Source organism: Muntiacus reevesi, chromosome 2, assembly GCF_963930625.1.
Source record: "Muntiacus reevesi chromosome 2, mMunRee1.1, whole genome shotgun sequence".
Lineage (NCBI taxonomy): Eukaryota > Metazoa > Chordata > Mammalia > Artiodactyla > Cervidae > Muntiacus > Muntiacus reevesi.
The window spans coordinates 217292474-217310734 of NC_089250.1; the positions used below are offsets into that span (position 1 = coordinate 217292474).

General features: G+C 38.7%; 1 protein-coding gene across 2 annotated transcripts in view; it reads left to right on the forward strand.

The window, feature by feature from the left end:
* The window catches only part of CNTNAP4 (contactin associated protein family member 4), a 272200-nt gene that overhangs the window by 144751 nt on the left and 109188 nt on the right, over positions 1-18261 (forward strand). For both annotated transcript variants that reach the window (XM_065925058.1, XM_065925059.1), the window contains exon 4: positions 2908-3055. In XM_065925058.1, coding sequence (XP_065781130.1) covers positions 2908-3055 — 148 coding nt within the window. The remainder of the gene's footprint in view (positions 1-2907; positions 3056-18261) is intronic.

Sequence of the window (18261 nt, forward strand, 5' to 3'; positions counted from 1 at the left end):
ATGCTGAGATCATCATAGTGCCATCTATCTCAATCTGTGAACTTATATTAATTTTGGAAAAATGCAAGATATTTTGGAGGGCTATCTAATTCATCATCCAGCTGTTCCCTGCAAAAATTATAATTAGGTATTGTATTAACCTGCTAGCCATACCCAGGAAAATAGAATCAGAAGTATAAGAAAGTCTGATTAGGATTGAATATCTATAAATGTGGTCCTCAACCTTGGAGACACATTACCCTGACTTGAAGAGCCTGTGAAGAATCAGACGTGCACACACACATGTACAATAATGCCCAGTCTGAGCACTGGGACGTTTAACATGTCATTCAGGTTTGGGAAATACTGTCTAAAATGAAACTGCCCTTCATCAGCCAATCTAAAGAAAAGGTTGGTATAAATGGACATTTTCAGGCAAATGTGCGTGGTTTTGACAGAAAAGGAGACCCTGGTGTGCTAAATATGAAGTGAGGATGGATATTAGGTAGTGTGACACAGTTAACCTTTTATACCAGATCCTCAACTCGTGGAATAGGATGGAACATTCTAAAAGTGTCTGGTTATTAGAGTCCAAATATTCTATGGGATTAAACGATGTTCTCCTGTTTATGTTCTGGGAAATACTAGCCAAGAATATGGGGCTAATAGATTTCAAACACGCTGCATAACTGTTGCTCCCTCAGGAGATACAGTATTTATTTGTACCTACTCATTTGACCTGTTCAGAGAGATACTATAGTCAAGAAACTTGTTGAACTTTGGTTTGTTTTTAAGCCCAGTGTTATCCAAACATACACACCCAACAAATATTTTCTTGAGAACCTCTTTGAGCCCAGCCATATTCTAGGTACTAAGGAAGGAAGTTCAGTAAAAGTCCATGCTTTACAGAGCTTATCTTCTGGGTGGGGGTGGTGAGGGGAAGATGAACAAACAAGATCCCCAAATAATGAGTAATACGAAGAAGATAAAACAGAAAGGTAAGATGCCAGGGTGTCAGGTACACTCCTTCAGAAGCTGGGGGATCAGAAAGGGCCCGTCTTAGGTGACGCTCTTTAGAACAAGCCTGAGATGCCAAGAGGAGCTGGTTGAAGGGCAGAACTTGCAGAGGGGAATGAGCAGCCGGTGTAAAGGCGCTCAGGGCGCAACTTGGTTTCCACACGGAGGCTCCCTGTGCTTCCAACGTTGTGGGGAAGTGGCCAAAGATGGTGCTGTCTGATAAGGAATTCGGATTTTGTTCTACGTGGTAAAGGAAGCAGTGTGGGTAACATAGTTTATTTTACCTTTAAAAATCGTACTGACTGCTCAGAGGGGACGAGATCAGGGATATGGTTGGGCATGGGCATGGGAAACAGAAAGCTGAAAAGATGAGGAGGAGCCACTGAAGTAGTTCTGGTGAGATACTGCTTTGTTGAACTCGGTGGTCATAGCTGAGATGAAGGGAGATGCCCCGATTTGGGATATAATTTGAAGAAACTGTCACAGAACTGCCTGTTTTGTGTGAGCCTGAAAATTGGGTGTATGAGGTGTTGGGGGTGTTGGGGGATAAGGGGAATCCAGTCAAATTAATTTGACTATGAAAAACCCAACTTTATTTTTATTATTATTATTTTTGCTGTGTTAGAAAATATTTTGGTAAATGCTTATTTATGAAGTAGAAAGAAAAGGAGGCAAATGGATAGATTCCCTGGGGATTGGTGCTACTGAAATGTTTGCTTTGTCTGGTATGGTCTCCGTGAGGGTGACCTCATTTGTGGATCGAGTTATGGTAAGGGGACCTACCACGTGGCTGAGTAGATCATAATAAGATCCCTTATTTTGTGGCATGTCTTGATTGTTACAGTTAAACAAAAAAAAGAGGAGGAGGAGGGGAAGAGAAGGAGAACAGGAAGGTGGAAGGGAAAGAAGAGGTGGAAGAGGACAAAGAGAAGATGAAATAAAAAATTTAAAAGTTAAATATCAATTATTGAGAACAATTTCTGTCTCATCCTAACTTTTTCACGTATACAGCTTTACCATATGTCAATGTGGGCAAAAATAAAAGCTGTTTAAGTGTGGGTTTTGCAGGTGTTACGTAGATGCATCCTGATATTGTGAAAGGGACATTGCTCCTGGTCATACCATATAATAGTTTTCCAAACACCAGAGGGTTTTGTTTTTGTTGTTGCCATTTTGACATTTAATTTCTTCATTTGCAATTTGATGGTACTAGCTCAGCAGCATTCCTATGGTCTTTATAGCTTTCAGATTCTAGAGTCTGTCAGTCTAATTTCAGGTCTTTCCAATTATTATTGATTCCAATTTCCCTTAACAATTTTTTAAATACAGATGCTTTTACTTTATTATTTTTTTATTGAAGAAAAATGACGTGTAACAACAGTTTTTAATGTGTGTATCCAGCTGTGTGGTGAACGAAGTTTAACAGCCTGTTCTCAGAGTATAGCTCTGACTTGAACGTCTGGTGATACTCTCATTTATGTTGCTGAGTAAGATGAGAGAGTGAAATGATAGAAACACGTCTTAACCTTACTCATTCATCAACTACAGGAGCAACTTCTATGCCGAATCTGATTCTAGTTTTTGAATACAAGAGGATGTTCTCTGTTCATGTCGATAACTTTTATTTTCATCTGCACTTCATAGAAACAAACTTTACTGGGGGTTTCACAGTGAAAGCTGACTTCGTGCAGATGGTGGGATTTAAACTGCTATATAGAAAGCAGTTTAGACTATAGTAACTTTCGCCGATGAAACATTATGATAAAACTATTAATAATATGATCTTCTTTAAATGGTTGCCATTTTATAAGTTAAAAAGCAAATCAGACACTGCTTATTGGTGTTTTAGGGGACAAAGTGAAATAGATACTCTCCAGATGCACTGATTTCCTTCTTGCTCTTTTCTTCTAGGGATTTGTAGGAAATGCAAATGCAGACAGTGTTGTGTACTATAGACTCCAGCCTTCTATCAAAGCCAGATTTCTGCGCTTCATCCCTCTAGAGTGGAACCCCAAGGGCAGAATTGGAATGCGAATCGAGGTGTTTGGATGTGCATATAGTAAGTATTTGTTTATCCAACACAGTGGAATAGATATCAAAGGAGATGTTTTAAAAGCCAAACTGTATGCTAAAATTGACTTCAGAGCTATGTGAAGAGACAGAAAAACAGGCGATTTTTGTGGAAAGCTTTATATGTACCCATACATGCCAATATTGGCTTATGTGTTCAACTTTTATATTATAAATCAGAAATGGATGCATTTTATTGACAAACTGATACAGAGATAGATAGATAGATGTTTGTAGACACATATGAATCCATTTACCCAATCTGATATTACTGACTAGATCTTAACTTGTAAATATTAGAACTTATCTCTATAGGCTATATTTGATGATATTTCATTTGGGTAGCCTAAACTTCATAAAACACAGTGACCCATTTAGTAAAACCAATCATCTGTTATGAGAACAAAGAATGCTTTTCCTCTGCAGCCTAAAAATAATATGCCATGAAACTCATTTATAAATATGCTATGCCCTGAACATAAATTCATAGAGAAGGTAAAGACCCCTGCCAAAGTGTAAAATGTGTTTGAAATACTTTCACATAAGAAAAGATAGAAACCACAGATTTCACTTAGTCTCCTCTTCATGAAGCATTTTATTATGTCTTTCTGTGGGACAGGGACTTGAGAGTTATTGATGGTCCACCTCAAGCCACACCATCCTGCCAGATGCCCTGTTATTAGAGAACAGTGAGTGAGTTAATGTGATCTACAGTGATCAGACCAGCAGTCTGAGGTTTGGAGACAGTCAGTAATTTGCCCAGTGTCTCACGACTTAGTCCACAGAAGAACCGTTTGGTTCCACTACATCCTGATTCCTCTAGTAGACCTTTATTTCTTCAGCCACTCAAGCTTTCTTCTCACATGTCTCATCGCTTTCTCAGGCTCACTTTATTTACGTAAAAGGCAGGCATGTCATAAAGAGGACAGGCAGCTTGTTGAATTTGTCTGTGCTGTGTCGGACAGAGAAACCACATTGACAGCAATGTCATGATTGTATTAGTAGCAATAGAGCACTCATGTTAATAGGATTAATTTTTATAATTCTAAAAGTAGCATTTTTCTTGAGTGCTTGTTATATGTTTGACACCACATTAAGCAGTTAGTTTATAATTCACAACCAAGTCCAGATAAATATTATTAGGTAACTCTTCCATTCCCCTGCTTTGCAAATGAGGAAGCTAAAGCTTAGAGATTCGACTCTTGAGACTGTGACTCCCTCCAGTCACCCAAATAGGAAGTGACAGGATTTGCAGCCTCGTCTGCCAGACTCCAGAACCCCAGCTCATGCTCCTGCCTCCTCCAGCTGTTAAATCCAAGACGAGCCATGGGCAGCTTCACTCCTCACCGTCTGCCTGACTTCCTGGTGGCTTTCTTGGCTTCTGCACTTCAGCTCAGCTGCTCCTCCCTTTGCAATGATCTCACTTGAATAAAATTATCCTTAAAAAAAAAAATCCCACCCCAGATTGTGATTCTGGAACACAGAATCTGGACAATCTTATTTATCTTAGGATTGTGGAGTTTTAGCAAAGCCCGTGCCATACAATGGACAATCAGCAAAGCAAACCCCAAAGTGATTTGTATTTATAGTTACATTTTCTACTGGTTCAGAGCATCCACTTTGCAAAATATTTATCGCTGTATAATAATACAAACAGTTATTGAGCACTTACTCTGTGTCAGATAACAGTTTTTATAGATATTCTAATTTAATCCTAAAAATCACCCATCCAAAGAAGTCTTAGAAATATAAAGCAGTTTTCCCAGCAGCACACACTTCATATTTTGAATCTCATATATAAATTCAACGTTAGTTTAACAAGGCTATTGACGCTGGTCTCCTTTAGTAATGTCCCTATGAAATGGCTGCTGGGAAAGGAGGGTCTTTGAGTCCCTATGAAGTGGCTGCAGGTTCCTATGAGTTCTCTGCTGCCTTGTACTGGATGATAACTCACCTTCCTCCCATCTCCCACCCTTGTATTGATCTGCAGCCCCATGGAACAGTGTTTTCACTGTGACTTCATTTGCTGTCTCTTGGAGTAAAGTGCAAAATCCGTGCATTTAGTCAGCCTCCTTTTTTCATGGACCAACGGTTGAAGGATCAATACTGAAAGGAAGTATTTTAAACTCAAACATAAAAACACATGGTAAAATGATATTGTTGTTGCTGTTCAGTTGCCAAGTCATGTCCGACTTTTGAGACCCTGTGGCCTGCAGAACGCCAGGCTTGCCTGTCCTTCATCATCTTCCAGAGTTTGCTCAGACTCATGTCCATTGAGTTGGTGATGCCATCCAACCATCTCATCCCCTATTGTCCCCTTCTGTTGGATAATTTTGGATAAAAGAGAAAAAAAAGAAACTTAATGGAAAAATACTCTCATAGATGACCAAAAATAACCTCAACAAGGTTGTGTGTGAATGCCTTATGGGAATGTATTTGATCAAGTTGACTTTAATTCCTCCATTACACCATAGTCAACACTCTTATTCTCTATGTATGCATAGCATTAGCCTTGCAGAATATTAGTTTGCTAAAACATTATACTATTTAATTATCATTACTGGAGAGTTAATATGTGTCAGATACTATTTTTTATAATCTTAATGACACAGTGAAGTCAGTACTTGGATGTTACCATTGTATGGTCTGCTAAATGACCCCTGTGACTTGCTCTGGGTTGCCTGGCACAGAAATATCTGTGATCACTAGTGTTCCCTGCCCTCAATAGAATGAGCTGTAGGTCAGCACAAGAATCCAGCTTAGGATTTTGTCTGCAAGTCTCCTGAGTAGCCAAGATCAGACTGGATTTTCTCCAGATATGCAAGGCCATTCTTCTGCAATCCTTACAACAAGAAGAAAGAAAAGAAAAAAAAAAAAAGAGAAGTGTTAAGAGTGCAGTATGAGCAGGATCTCTCCTAGACTACAATCTCTGGACACCTGTCCGTGTTGGCTGTGAAGTGGGCCTCCCGTGGGCCTGAGGAAGGCCTGGAGCATTGCATCTACCAGCTGGCTTGTGCGTTCCCAGTGTCTGTACCATGTTACCATGACTTTGGGTGGGGGAGTGTGGTTGCCTGAGCAACCCACTCAAGAATATGGTATACCACAGTGCTTCAAAAGTCTCCTGACATGGGGAAAAGTGGACTGAGAGAAGTTAAGGACCCTGGAATTGCACAGCCTGTGTTAGATCTAAGATCTGAAATCAGATGCATCACCTTCCAAAACTAGTACTCTTGATGAATCAAACTTGTGTTCATCCTTTAAATATCTATTAACACTGGCAAAAAATAAATATACTTTTTTTGGGGGGGTAGAATGTAGGGAGGAATTTAAGTTAACATATACTTCCTCAAAGATGAGAAGGTGTGATGTCATAAAAATTACACAAACCCAAAGCAAATATGGTACCATTAGTATAAGGTGTTAGGAATGAAGTGATTTATAGACTAAGGTTAGTATGAGAAAGTTTATGGCAGAGGTTTTGGAACTAAGGTGCAGATATTTTTGCATGGGAGCCTGGGAAAATGGTCCAAATAGGAGAAAGGGTGTGTTCCAGTCAAGCCTGGGAATGAGGATCAGTCTATATGCTTGGAGGATCAGTTTGCATTTGAGAATTGTCATTCAGACTGAAATGTGGTGCAGGGTGGAGGGCCACATGAGGGGTACAGATTAAAGGCAGCAGCTCAGTTGGAAGGTTTCTGAATTCCTTTCTGCAAGTGACAGCTGGAGTCTCAGACTAGAGGGCCAGGAACATGGAGAGAGAGGTCTCCTGAACTGAATCAGATTCACAATATGATGAGGCTACTGTTGAATCTTTACCACCTTAATTCGCCAGGCTTCACAATATGATGAGGCTACTGTTGAATCTTTAGCATCTAAGCCACCAAAGAGTCCCTGACGAATCCACCTGCGATGCAGGAGACCCAGGTTCAATCTCTGGGTTGGGAAGATCCCCTGAAGAAGGGAATGGCAAGCAACTCCACTCCAAATTCTTGCCTGGAGAATTCCATGGACAGAGGAGCCTGGTGGACTACAGCCTATGGGGTCACAAAGAGTCAGACATGACTGAGTGATAAGACTTTCTCTTTCACTATTGCATCAAAAGAATTTGGTGGTTTTATGTGAGTAGACACTGAGTTATCAGATTTGAGCAACTGTCTGGAAGGTGATACCATTTACTGAGAGGAGGCACTGGAGAGCAAATACGTTTTGGAAGGGAGCAGGAGAAAGAATTAATTCCATTGTTGCTTCAGTGAGTTTGAGCAACAAAAATACGCAAGATTGGAACTCCATAGCTTCTGGGTTGAAGACTTGAAACCTATACAATATCATTGAAACAGAATTGAAACCTATACAATATTATTAGTTATTAAGTCATAATCTTTCTTACTGGTGATAATAAAAGTATAAAGTTTAAAGCTATGTTTGTACAACTACTCATGTCTTTGAAAGACAGAAATGCATTTCTCTCATAATTAAAACAGGTCCTTTATACTGTTTTTCAGGTACTGTGCATTTTTTTCCGAAACTTAACCTCGCCCCCTCCCCATTGTGCCTAATGCGTGTTGGCTAGAGTTATACATGCAAGCTGTCCCTGTGAATATTGCTGGGAAAGTGGCTGTTGTGAGACCCACACATGGTTTTATTACCCTCTTTCCCAATGAGTTAGAGCAGTAACTTGTTATGAAGGAGCATCAAGTGAATGGAAAATCCATATCAAAGAGCATGTTCTACTTTTATGTTGGTAAACCTGAAGTTGTTTCCTGAGTAATGAGAGAAGCCGAAGCTAAATTTTATGGGTTCAAAGGGAAAGTATAAATTTCAGATGTCTTGGCCATAGCCACTGCGAACATGTTTATAGATCTGGACAAGAGGTGTAGGGAAGGAAATAACTCGTGGAAGAAAGAAAAAGACAGTGTTTGATGGTGAAGAAATACTGCTCTATGCAGTATGTCCCAAAGAATAAACAATGGTAAACAAAGGCAAGAAAAGAAAATAACTGGGTTCAAGTGAGTGTGTCTGAGGAGTCCTTCAGAATGGCAATTAAGCCGCAGGAGATAATGTTTAATTGTGGGTGAACTGCTGAAGGAATTGCCCTGAGAATAAATTCTTGATTTCTTTTCTCTATTCTTATGTGAACACTCTCATCTTGTAATCTGTGGTCTCTCCTTCCTCGTCCTCAGCAGAGGAGCGTCCAACTGCCCGGCCACAGCGAAAATAATTACTGTCTTTGAACTGCTGTGTTTTCATGATTTTTCTAGTCTTAGGATCTTTAAATGATACATAGGGCCATCACACACATCCAGCCTTTATTCCCCTACCTAGATAGTTCTTTAACTCATGGTCTTTTCTCAGTGTGGAAATCGCTCTTTCTGACAGTTTCTCTAGTACTTCCTGTTTAGGTCAGAAGGTGTGTTCTGCTCACGGTCACATCATGCACATTCTACAATGTTGAAACTGGATAGCCTTCTGGATAGATGAATGAATGAATGCATGGCAGCAGGTCTGGGGAACCTCAGGAAGGCTGTCCCCACCATCCTAGTGGCACATGCAGCGTGTTAGAGGTCAGGCATGGAGCCCAGGGAAAGGACTGAGTGAGGACTGGCAGAGGAGAGATGTACAGAAGCGTCACTCTGGTATGCTTATGTGCTTAGAGGCAGACCACTTAAGAGAAAATTATGGATTCTATTTAGTAGATGGAAATAAGTCAGATAGTGCAAAGCACATTAACTTAAAAAAATAAGAGTGTGCATTTTGTAATGTAAAAAATACTGAAAGTCAGAACTACTCACATCTGTAGATTTCTGCTTAGAAAATATATTAACAGGAAATGTAATAATGTAGCATGAGAGGTGCAAGTGTTTATGTGGGTGAAAAACACTGAGAGAAAACTAGGTAATAGACTTCTATCTACTCAGGGTGCAGCTCTCTCACACCACTTGTTGGGTTAGCGGGGAAAGGAAAACAGGAAGTGTGTTATATTTACCTAAAGAATAGTTGTGATTAAATCCAATATGTATTTATTAAGCAACTCCAACAGATGCCCTGGAAAAGGGAATGGCTACCCACTCCAGTATCCTTGCCTGGGGAATTCCATAGACAGAAGAGACTGGTGGGTTACAGTCCATGGGGTTGCAATGCGTCAGACATGACCGAGCAACTAATGCTAACAACATGTTAACTGCTGATATCTTGACAAGATGCATTAAATACAATCCCTGCTCTCAGATTGTTTATCAGCTAATATTGCAGCTGAGGGATCCTATGTTATGTCAGAGTTTAAAAAGAGGATAGATTCTTATTGGCCTAAAATCAAAGTGGATAAATTCTAATTCTTTGCAGAGGTTATAGTCTTAAGATTTTAATTTGATAATTGGCGAAGTTATATTAAAATTAAAATAAGACTAGCTATTAGAATTCCAGGAAATAAAGACACTGCGAAAACCCATCAGGATTATGTCAAAAGAACACAGAGTCAACTGAAGAGGCTCTCCCTAACCAAAGATGGAAATGTTTTAGCATCAATAAAGTTGGAAACTGTAGCTTTGAAACATATTAACTATATTTAAAGGAATGGATTCATGATAATTCTAAAAAGAGAAAACTCTCATTGGTTACCTAGGGGAGCTATTAAGGAATTGACTCATTATTTTGAAAACTAATAAATGCAGAGCATTATTTATTATAAATAAATAAATAAATGCAAGCATTTATCCTGGTTTTCCTATGTAATCTGTACTTCAAGGTAATAAAGTAGAAGATTAGAAGGGCTTTCTGTTTTAAGTTATATTTATATAAATAAAGAAGAAATAGTAGAATCAGTATATGCCCATTTTGCAATCCTAAATAAATTAATGGACCAAGTTAATAATTATATAAACATTCACAATATAATGTATCCACAATATAATCAACAATATAATATAATAAATATACAAATTTACTAACTCAAGCAGTGGCAGTCGATGAAGAGAGAAATATCTCTGAGATGAATATATGACATTTCCAAAGTTGTTGTTATTAAAATGATAATAATAGTATGCATGTTTCACAAAAAGAGAGAGATTTCATTTTAGGTACCAGTCATAAGAGAGAGCTTTTATTGGACTATCTTGCTGCCCACAACAATTATAGTTGCTGGATAAAATATATTTTTTAAAAGCTGCTTCAGGTTTTGAAGTTCAACTCAAAACAGGCGAAACTTAAAGAGGATTTGATTCTTGAAAGATGGAAAACAAATTCCAGGAGATCCATGTGTAACTGACTTCCTCCTAAGAACATCATTATACTCAATCAGAAGGGAGCCGAATTTTGCTAGGAGATAGAGGACAAAGTTCAAAGTTGCCAGAGTGGTTAGAAATTTAGGGTGGAATACCGAAAAGCAAGGTGTCAGAAGGAGAGCCCTGACTTCTGCATCCACAGTCCCCTTAAAGGCTTGCCTAATCCCTGACTTGCACGTGCCCACGATGCCCCAGGCAAAAGCAGAAGCCAGGAGATGAAAATCCTGAGGACTCCATTAGCATCTGCCTAGTTCTGGGAAGGGCACCTTGGGATTCAAGTCCTGCCATCTTAGACTTGCTAAACATTTTGGGCTTCTAAGTGAAACCCAGAAAGGCATTGCTTTAGGAATAAAGACCGTAACCGACGGCCAACTATTATGTCCTGGGACTAAAGACAAATCCAAAATAGACTGTCCCAGAAAAATCTGGAAGCAAGCTTTCACAGTCAAGGTGATCTGCCAGTAATTCAGCTCCCTGTGGAGCTGAATTTTCCCTGTAGTTCCTGCCACACCATCCATCTCTCGCCAGACTCCCCGCCTTCCCAGCTCTTCCCCCCGCCTCCTCCCCTCCCCACATCCTCCTGACCCTGGACCTTCTCATAGGCAGTCATCTATTCATCTTAAATATCACTTCCTCAGAGATGTCATCCCTAATCAGCAACCTAATTTGAATCTTTCTACTCAAAACTCTCATATAACCCTGTCCTTTTCCTTCAAGTTCCACTGACAATTTGTAAAACATCTGTTCACATGGGGATGAGTCTCATGATTTCTTTCTTTTCCTTCTGATTGGAGGGTCCATGAGGCCAGAAGCCTATGTATTCACTGTTACACAGGCTTCTGCTATAGAACTTAGCACAGTAAATGTTCAGCAATTATTTGTTAAGTAGATGCATTAAGAAAAATATCTGTTTAGCTATGATATAAACCAAAAAGTGAATGAATATGTAAATATCAAAGTTTATTATATTCAAGCAGTGGCCGTTGATGAAAAGGGAAAAATCTCTGAGATGAACATATGATGTTTCCCAAGTTGTTCCTATTAAAATGATAATAATAACATGCCTGTGTGCTCAGTCATGTCTGACTCTTTGTGACCCCATGGACAGTAGTCTGCCAGGTTCCTCTGTCCATGGAATTTTCCAGGCAAGAATACTGGAGTGGGTTACCAACTCTTCCTCCAGGGGATCTTCCTGACCCAGGGATTGAACCCGTGTCTTCTGCATCTGCTGCATTGGCAGGTGCATTCTTTACCACTGAGCCACTAAATAGCATACTCAATAATAAATGTCAAGGCATTTTGATGTTTCCATTGGATGCCAAAAACTTCTTTGGTGTAGCATGAACGGTTGGAATTATCCTTCTCATGTTCTGAATGGGGAAACTGAGAATCCGAGATCACAGAAATTAAAATATTAGAAACAGAAATCCAGCTTACATCCTCCCATGGCACACTCCAGTGTCCTTGATGAAGTAGATGTTACCTATTTCAAGTCTATTTAAAACGTTAATTTAGATTGACATATAAATGACCATGATGATGTTTGCTCCCATAACCCCCTGGAGTGTTATCACTGACCTTAACTCAATCATTTAAAACCATGATAGTCAAGTCACATTTTCCCTGTCTGCCTTCTTCCTTTTTGTTGTATTACTTTTATTTGTTTTAAACCCGAGTCCCTTAAATCACTCTGTTTTCTTTTGTGCTACCATGCAAAAATAGAACAGCTCATTTCCTGTTGCTTTCTAGAGTGCTCAGTCTCACTTCTCCATCTCCTTAAAGCCCAGTTCTGTAATGCAGACTAAAGTGCCTCTACGTCATGCTGTAGCTTTAATATTTCACCATATAATAGTTTAACGGTGACTCAATCTGATTAATGTGTTTTTTTTAGAAGTAGAAACTGGACCTCTGTTTAGTGATTCATAGGTAGTAATTTTTAAATAGAGAGGCAGTATTCAGTGTTTAAGACTGAATTCAATTTAGCCAAGAAGAGTTTGGTCCATTACTGTTTCCATCAGTGGTAGCACTCTTTTTCTAATTGTGTTTTTTAGGTGATTCCCTAACAATTATTAGAAGACTGTCTTGTGTTTTTCAAGAATTCTTTCAGGACCATCAATAAAGTCAGTTTCCTATTTTTAATGACTTGTTTTCCAGTTCATGCATTTCCTATTTCATTTTTCCTGATTTAGGTTTCTTAGTCAGCTGATCTCATCAATAATAATGTGATTCAATAATAATATGGTTGAACTCACAGAATCTGTTTCTCCCTGAAATATCTTTCAGGGATAAGTCGCTACCACCTCCACAATGTTCTGCAAGTATCGCCTATGATATTAATAAACATAACAATTTTGTTTTCCACAGTACAATTCCATATGCAATGAGGTTGTTCACTTTCAGAGAACAGGTTTCTACAATCTACTTGTTCTTCTTGTCAGATAACCCTCATGCTTTCGTCTGCCTCAGGATCACTCAGGAACCTGTCTGTCAGGGTTGTCTTTCAGAGACTCTATTAATGAATTAGTGGACGCCAGGCAGAGCTCGGGATGTTTGTTGAGTATGGAGGCCACAAGAGGTTCTCCTTAGTTGATTCTAACATGGTGGGACCACGGCATGCCATTTGAGAAATCATGCCCTTGGATGTGTTTTTCACTGATAAGGTGGGAAAAACATTGCTTTTGCAAGTGGCAACCCCTCACAATTGGAGAAGCCTCCAACTTCTAGAGCAGGGGTAGGGTGCAAGGGTGAGGAAAGGGGACTGGGTCAAGTGGAAGATATCACAGTGAGGAGTGTGTATGTAAAATATGCAGAGGTCGGAAACCAGTTTGCTGCTCATGGAGGTGAAGCATTTCTGTCATTTAGTTAACATCCTTCTCTGAGGCTGAGAGGTTCAGCTCCCCCTTCACATGTGAGAAATCATTTGGGACCCAGCTCTAATGCAGAAGTGAAGCATGAAAAATCACATCTCAGGGACGGGTGTCCTCCCCTTCAGACTGTAAGCTCTGGGGGAAACCGCGCTTGGTTTTATGCATCACTGTGTCTTCCACTGTGTTCGCGGAAAGGTCTCCATAAGCATGTGCTGCAGAAGGAGCACAGAATACATGTTTCAGCAATTCCACTTCTGACACAACTCCCTGAAAGAAATCTGAATATTTTCTCTGAGGAAACTCTTTATTCAATTGGAGGTTGTATTTCTGAATCACTCACATCAAGCAGGCCATACCTCTTTCCCAGGGTCACAGGGAGAATAGATAAAAGAGCAGGGCCTGCAATCTTGGTGAGTCTCTTCTTTCCTTGATTCCAGCTCTGAGAAGAATTGAGATGGAGGTATTCACTGAGGAGGGCTCAGGTCACTGACAATTGCCGTGGTGAGTCAGCTCAGGCATTTGCTGACAGACAGAGAAAAAACCACAGAACCCACAGATGGCTCAAGCTCATTCTTGCTGCATAACCTGGCCCTGACATTGGAAATTGAGTATTTCTTGTGCACTTCAAAAACTCAGTATTTTTTAAAGAGTCCACTTAAAAAAGTAAACACACGAAATGTATTTATTAAACTATTGTTGGTATGCTTCTCTCCCTGCCCAATATTCTAATGATAAATAATAGCATTAGCATTAGTAATTGTTCACATTTATTGAAGCCTCATTATATGCCAGCAACTTCCAAAATTATGTAAATATACATTCATACAACAGTCCTATGAAGACTATTCTATTATTAACACAATATTGTAAGTCACCTATATTTCAGTTTTAAAAAAGAATATACTCTTATTATTCCCACAATTTACAGTTGAAGGTACAGGGACAAAGAGAGAAAGTAACTTGCTGTGAAGGAATAATGCCCTTTAACCGTAAATATGTTACCATACATGACAAAGCTACTTTACAGTTGTGATTAAGTTAAGGATCTTGAGTTGGGGAGATTATCCTGAATTATCCAGGTGGACCTGATGTAATCACAGGAGTCCTTGTAAAAGAGAGGGGACAGGATCAGAGTTTGAAAAGATGTGACTATGAATGCAAACATGAGCGATGATGAGAAAGAGAAATTTGAAGTTGCTATGATACTGGTTCTGTACAAGAAGAAAGGGGCCATAAGTCAAGGAATGAAGGAGTTCCTAAAAGCTGAAAAAAGCAAGCAAAGAGATTGTCTTCTAGGGACATCAGAGGAAAGCAGTCCCTGCCAACCCTGATTTTAGGACTTCTGAATTCCAAAGCTCTTAGATAACAAATTTGTGCTTTCTTTTTATGGAACGAAATGTGTTACAGCAATGATAGAAGACTCATACACTTGCCTAAGGTAGAGTGGAGAGTCAAACCTACACTGACTAGTTGTCTTAACTACTAGGCTAAGTATACTTATGAAAAATAGCTGAAACGGGGTAGACCAACAGGAGGTGAACATGTCAGAACAATTTGAAATTTATTTATAGAAAATTAGAGTTCATGCCCTCCCCATGGTGAGCCAGCATGTAATAGGGCCACATTACTAATATTGATGATAATGTAATCATTAAAAGTATAACCTCAGTTATAGGTCAGTCTCTTTTGGAAACAGAAGTAAAAACATTTATGTGAAATATTAGCAAATCAAATCCAGTGATGCATAAGGCTAACGTATCATGCACATTTGATTCAGGAATACAGATTTAACATTGGGTGTTCCCAGGTGATACAGTTGGTAAAGAATTCTACCAGTACAGGAAACGCAAGAGACATGAATTGGATCCCTCGGTGGAGAAGACCCCGTGGAGTAAGAAATGACAACCCACTCCAGTTTTCTTGCCTGGAAAATTCCATGGACAGAGGAGTCTAGCAGGCATGAGTTCGCAAAGAGTTGGACATGACTGAGCACACACACACACGAGTCATACACAATTGAGTAATATGATTCACCATGTTAACAGAATAAAGAATAAAAATCATATGTCATCTGCATTGATAAAGAATAAATATTTGATGAAGTCCAGTACCTAATTCATGATGAGAACTCTTTACCAACAAGGAAACAAAAGTAGCTACTTTAATCTGTTAGAAGTTATTTACAAAAAACTTATAGCATGTATCCTACTTAATGGTGGATTATTTCAAATTTTCCCCTGAGATCAGGAGTGAGACAAGATGCTTACTATTGTCATTTCTATTCAATATTCTGTTAGAGGTCAGTGCAATAAAGCAATGAAATAAAAACCCATTTAAAAATATAACTTTAGTTAATAAGCATACCAGTGAACAAATTTGCAATTAGAGAAACAGTTCTCTCTTATAATCAAGTAGCATGTCTCTTCCTACATCTTTGGACAGTAGACCATTTACTGCTACATTTACTGCTGACTTCAGTTGTTCCTGTAATCCATTTTCTAATACCTCAGCTTTTCCTATTTATACATTCCATTGTGTACAAAAGCTTCTTTTCCCCAAAAAAATGTTTGACAAAAGATTGGAATATGTTATTGAATGGTAATTTAAATGTTAATATTATTTTAGATATTAGTTTAGTATTTCCATCAAAACAAATAAGCATTGAGTTGGATTACTTTTATTAATGATACATATACCTGTCAGTTTCAACATGAAGAAATACTGTTATAAATCATCTGGACTTTTTCTTTTGTGAGAATGTGTTTGCATTGCCAGTGCTCTTTTTTAAAAGAAAATTTATTGTAGTATAGCTGATTTACTGTGTTGTGTTTCAAGTGTAGAGAAAAGGAAATCAGTTATACATGTATATGCATATGTAGTTCATATTCTTTCCCATTTAGATTATTATGGAATATTAAGTAAACTTCCTGCACTATACAGTAGGTCTTTATGAGTTATCTGTTTTATATATAGTAGTGTGTATATGTTAATTTATCACAACCTAATTTATCACATCCCCTCATGTTTTTCCTTTGGTAACCATAAATTTTATTTTGAGATCTATTTATGTTTTGTAAATAAATTCATTTGTATCATTTTTATTAGATTTCACATATAAGGGATATCATATGATATTTGTCTTTCTATTTCTGACTTACTTCACTTAGTATGGTAATCTCTAGGTCTATCCATGTTGCTACTAACGGCGTTATTTAATTCTCTTTTTATGGTTGAGTAATATCCCACCATATATGTACCAAGTCTTCTTTATCCTTTCCTCTGGTGATGGTCATTTAGGTTTTTCCATGTCCTGGCTATTGTGAATAGTGCTGTAATTGGGGTGCATGTATTGTTTTGAATTATAGCTTTCTCTGGATATACACTCAGGGGATTGCTGGGTCAGATGGTAGTTCTGTATTGATCCAAATAGAGCATAAAGGTATATCAAAGGTACATTTGATTTATTAGAGGAGAAATCCAAAGACTGGTAAAGCTAGTCCAAAGAAAATTTGAGAGACTGAGTGTATATAGGAATCTAAGAATTTTGGATTACTGTCACTAGGTTAAGTACACGAATGGTTAATGCCCAGCAGGGCAATAAAACCAAAATACCTGGGGATGTATTTCCTGCCAGAATGGGAGTTATTTACATCTCTACTGGGGAAAGAAACCTATAAATTAATATGTAACTTAGAGTCTGGCCCTGATTAGTAATAAATAGTAAAATTAGACATTTGTGAATTCACCTAGAATTAAGTAATCCTCAGACAGGACTCTTTTAAAAAGCTCCAGCATGACAGTGAGAGGACATGAAGTTATCCCTTTGATTTATTTTCCAGTTTTTCCAGTTTTCTTAGCAGCGGTAACATCGCTTTCCAGAGACCTCTCTCTCCGACCAGCATCCTTGGAGAAAATTTAGATTCTCCCTCTCTCTCCCTCTGTCTCTCAGAAGATTATTTTTTTCAGATAGTCCCAGATTTTTATGTCATTAACTGTTTTTAATCATAGCACAGCATTTTATCAGTATTATTTAAAATCATATGCTTTTAATGTGTCAGATAAATTCTGTAAATAGCTTTTATAAATGAGCTTTCTGTCTGAAGTAATACTGTTAGGAAACATCCTGAATTTCTTGTCTTATGAGAATCCTGATATATTTATTGCACGGATGTGATGTGACGTTTCCCTGTACTGATGTTGTACTCATGCTCTGAATTGTTTTTAGCTTTTTTTTCCTGGAGGGTATTGTTCACATGGATGTGAGATCTGTGATGTGATTGTAATGAGTTTGCTGAATCCTCTACTTTGCTACCTTCTGGCTTTCGGGCCCCCTTTTAAGGGTAGCTGCGCCGCTCCTACGTTCTCCTTCTGAGAGCTGAGTTACAGACTGCCCCTGGGGTTTCTCAGCAACCTCAGAGCTTCCTTTCAGGACAGTGAAGGAAAGACTGCATTCGGAGAATGTCCAGCCATCTTAAAATTAAACATAATAGAAGTAATTCTATTTTATGGGGACAAGCTTAGGACTTTAAGTCTGGCAAGAGTAAGAAGATTATTGCTTACCCTCTGCTTTAGCCTCAGGTTTCTAGACCTCAGAACTGAGCTTCCCAACTACCTTAACTAAAGTGACCCCAGGCTTCTTTTAGTCTTGACCAGAATGCCTCTGACAGTCTGTGATGGTTTATGAATGTACTTTTTCACACGCTGCTTGTCTGTCTTTGCTGAATGTAACTTCCATGGGGACAAGGGCCATGTTGGTGTCGGCCCATCTTTTTATCACAGGGCCTCAATCTATCACATCCATCACAGGCCTCAAACTAGATGGCCTAAACACGTGTTTATTTAATGAATGGGTCCAATTACATAGTGTGATACCTGTGAATTAAGAACATAATAGGTCAGGGCAAGAGAAAATGGCAAGTGGCTTCCATGTAAGAGATGAAATAGTATACTGTTGCCTTAGGTATCAGTAGTCTAATATGTTTCTCACTATCCCATTTTGCTGATGGACATATTCCTGGCACAAAGCTTCTGGTGCAATGACAGGCTAATAT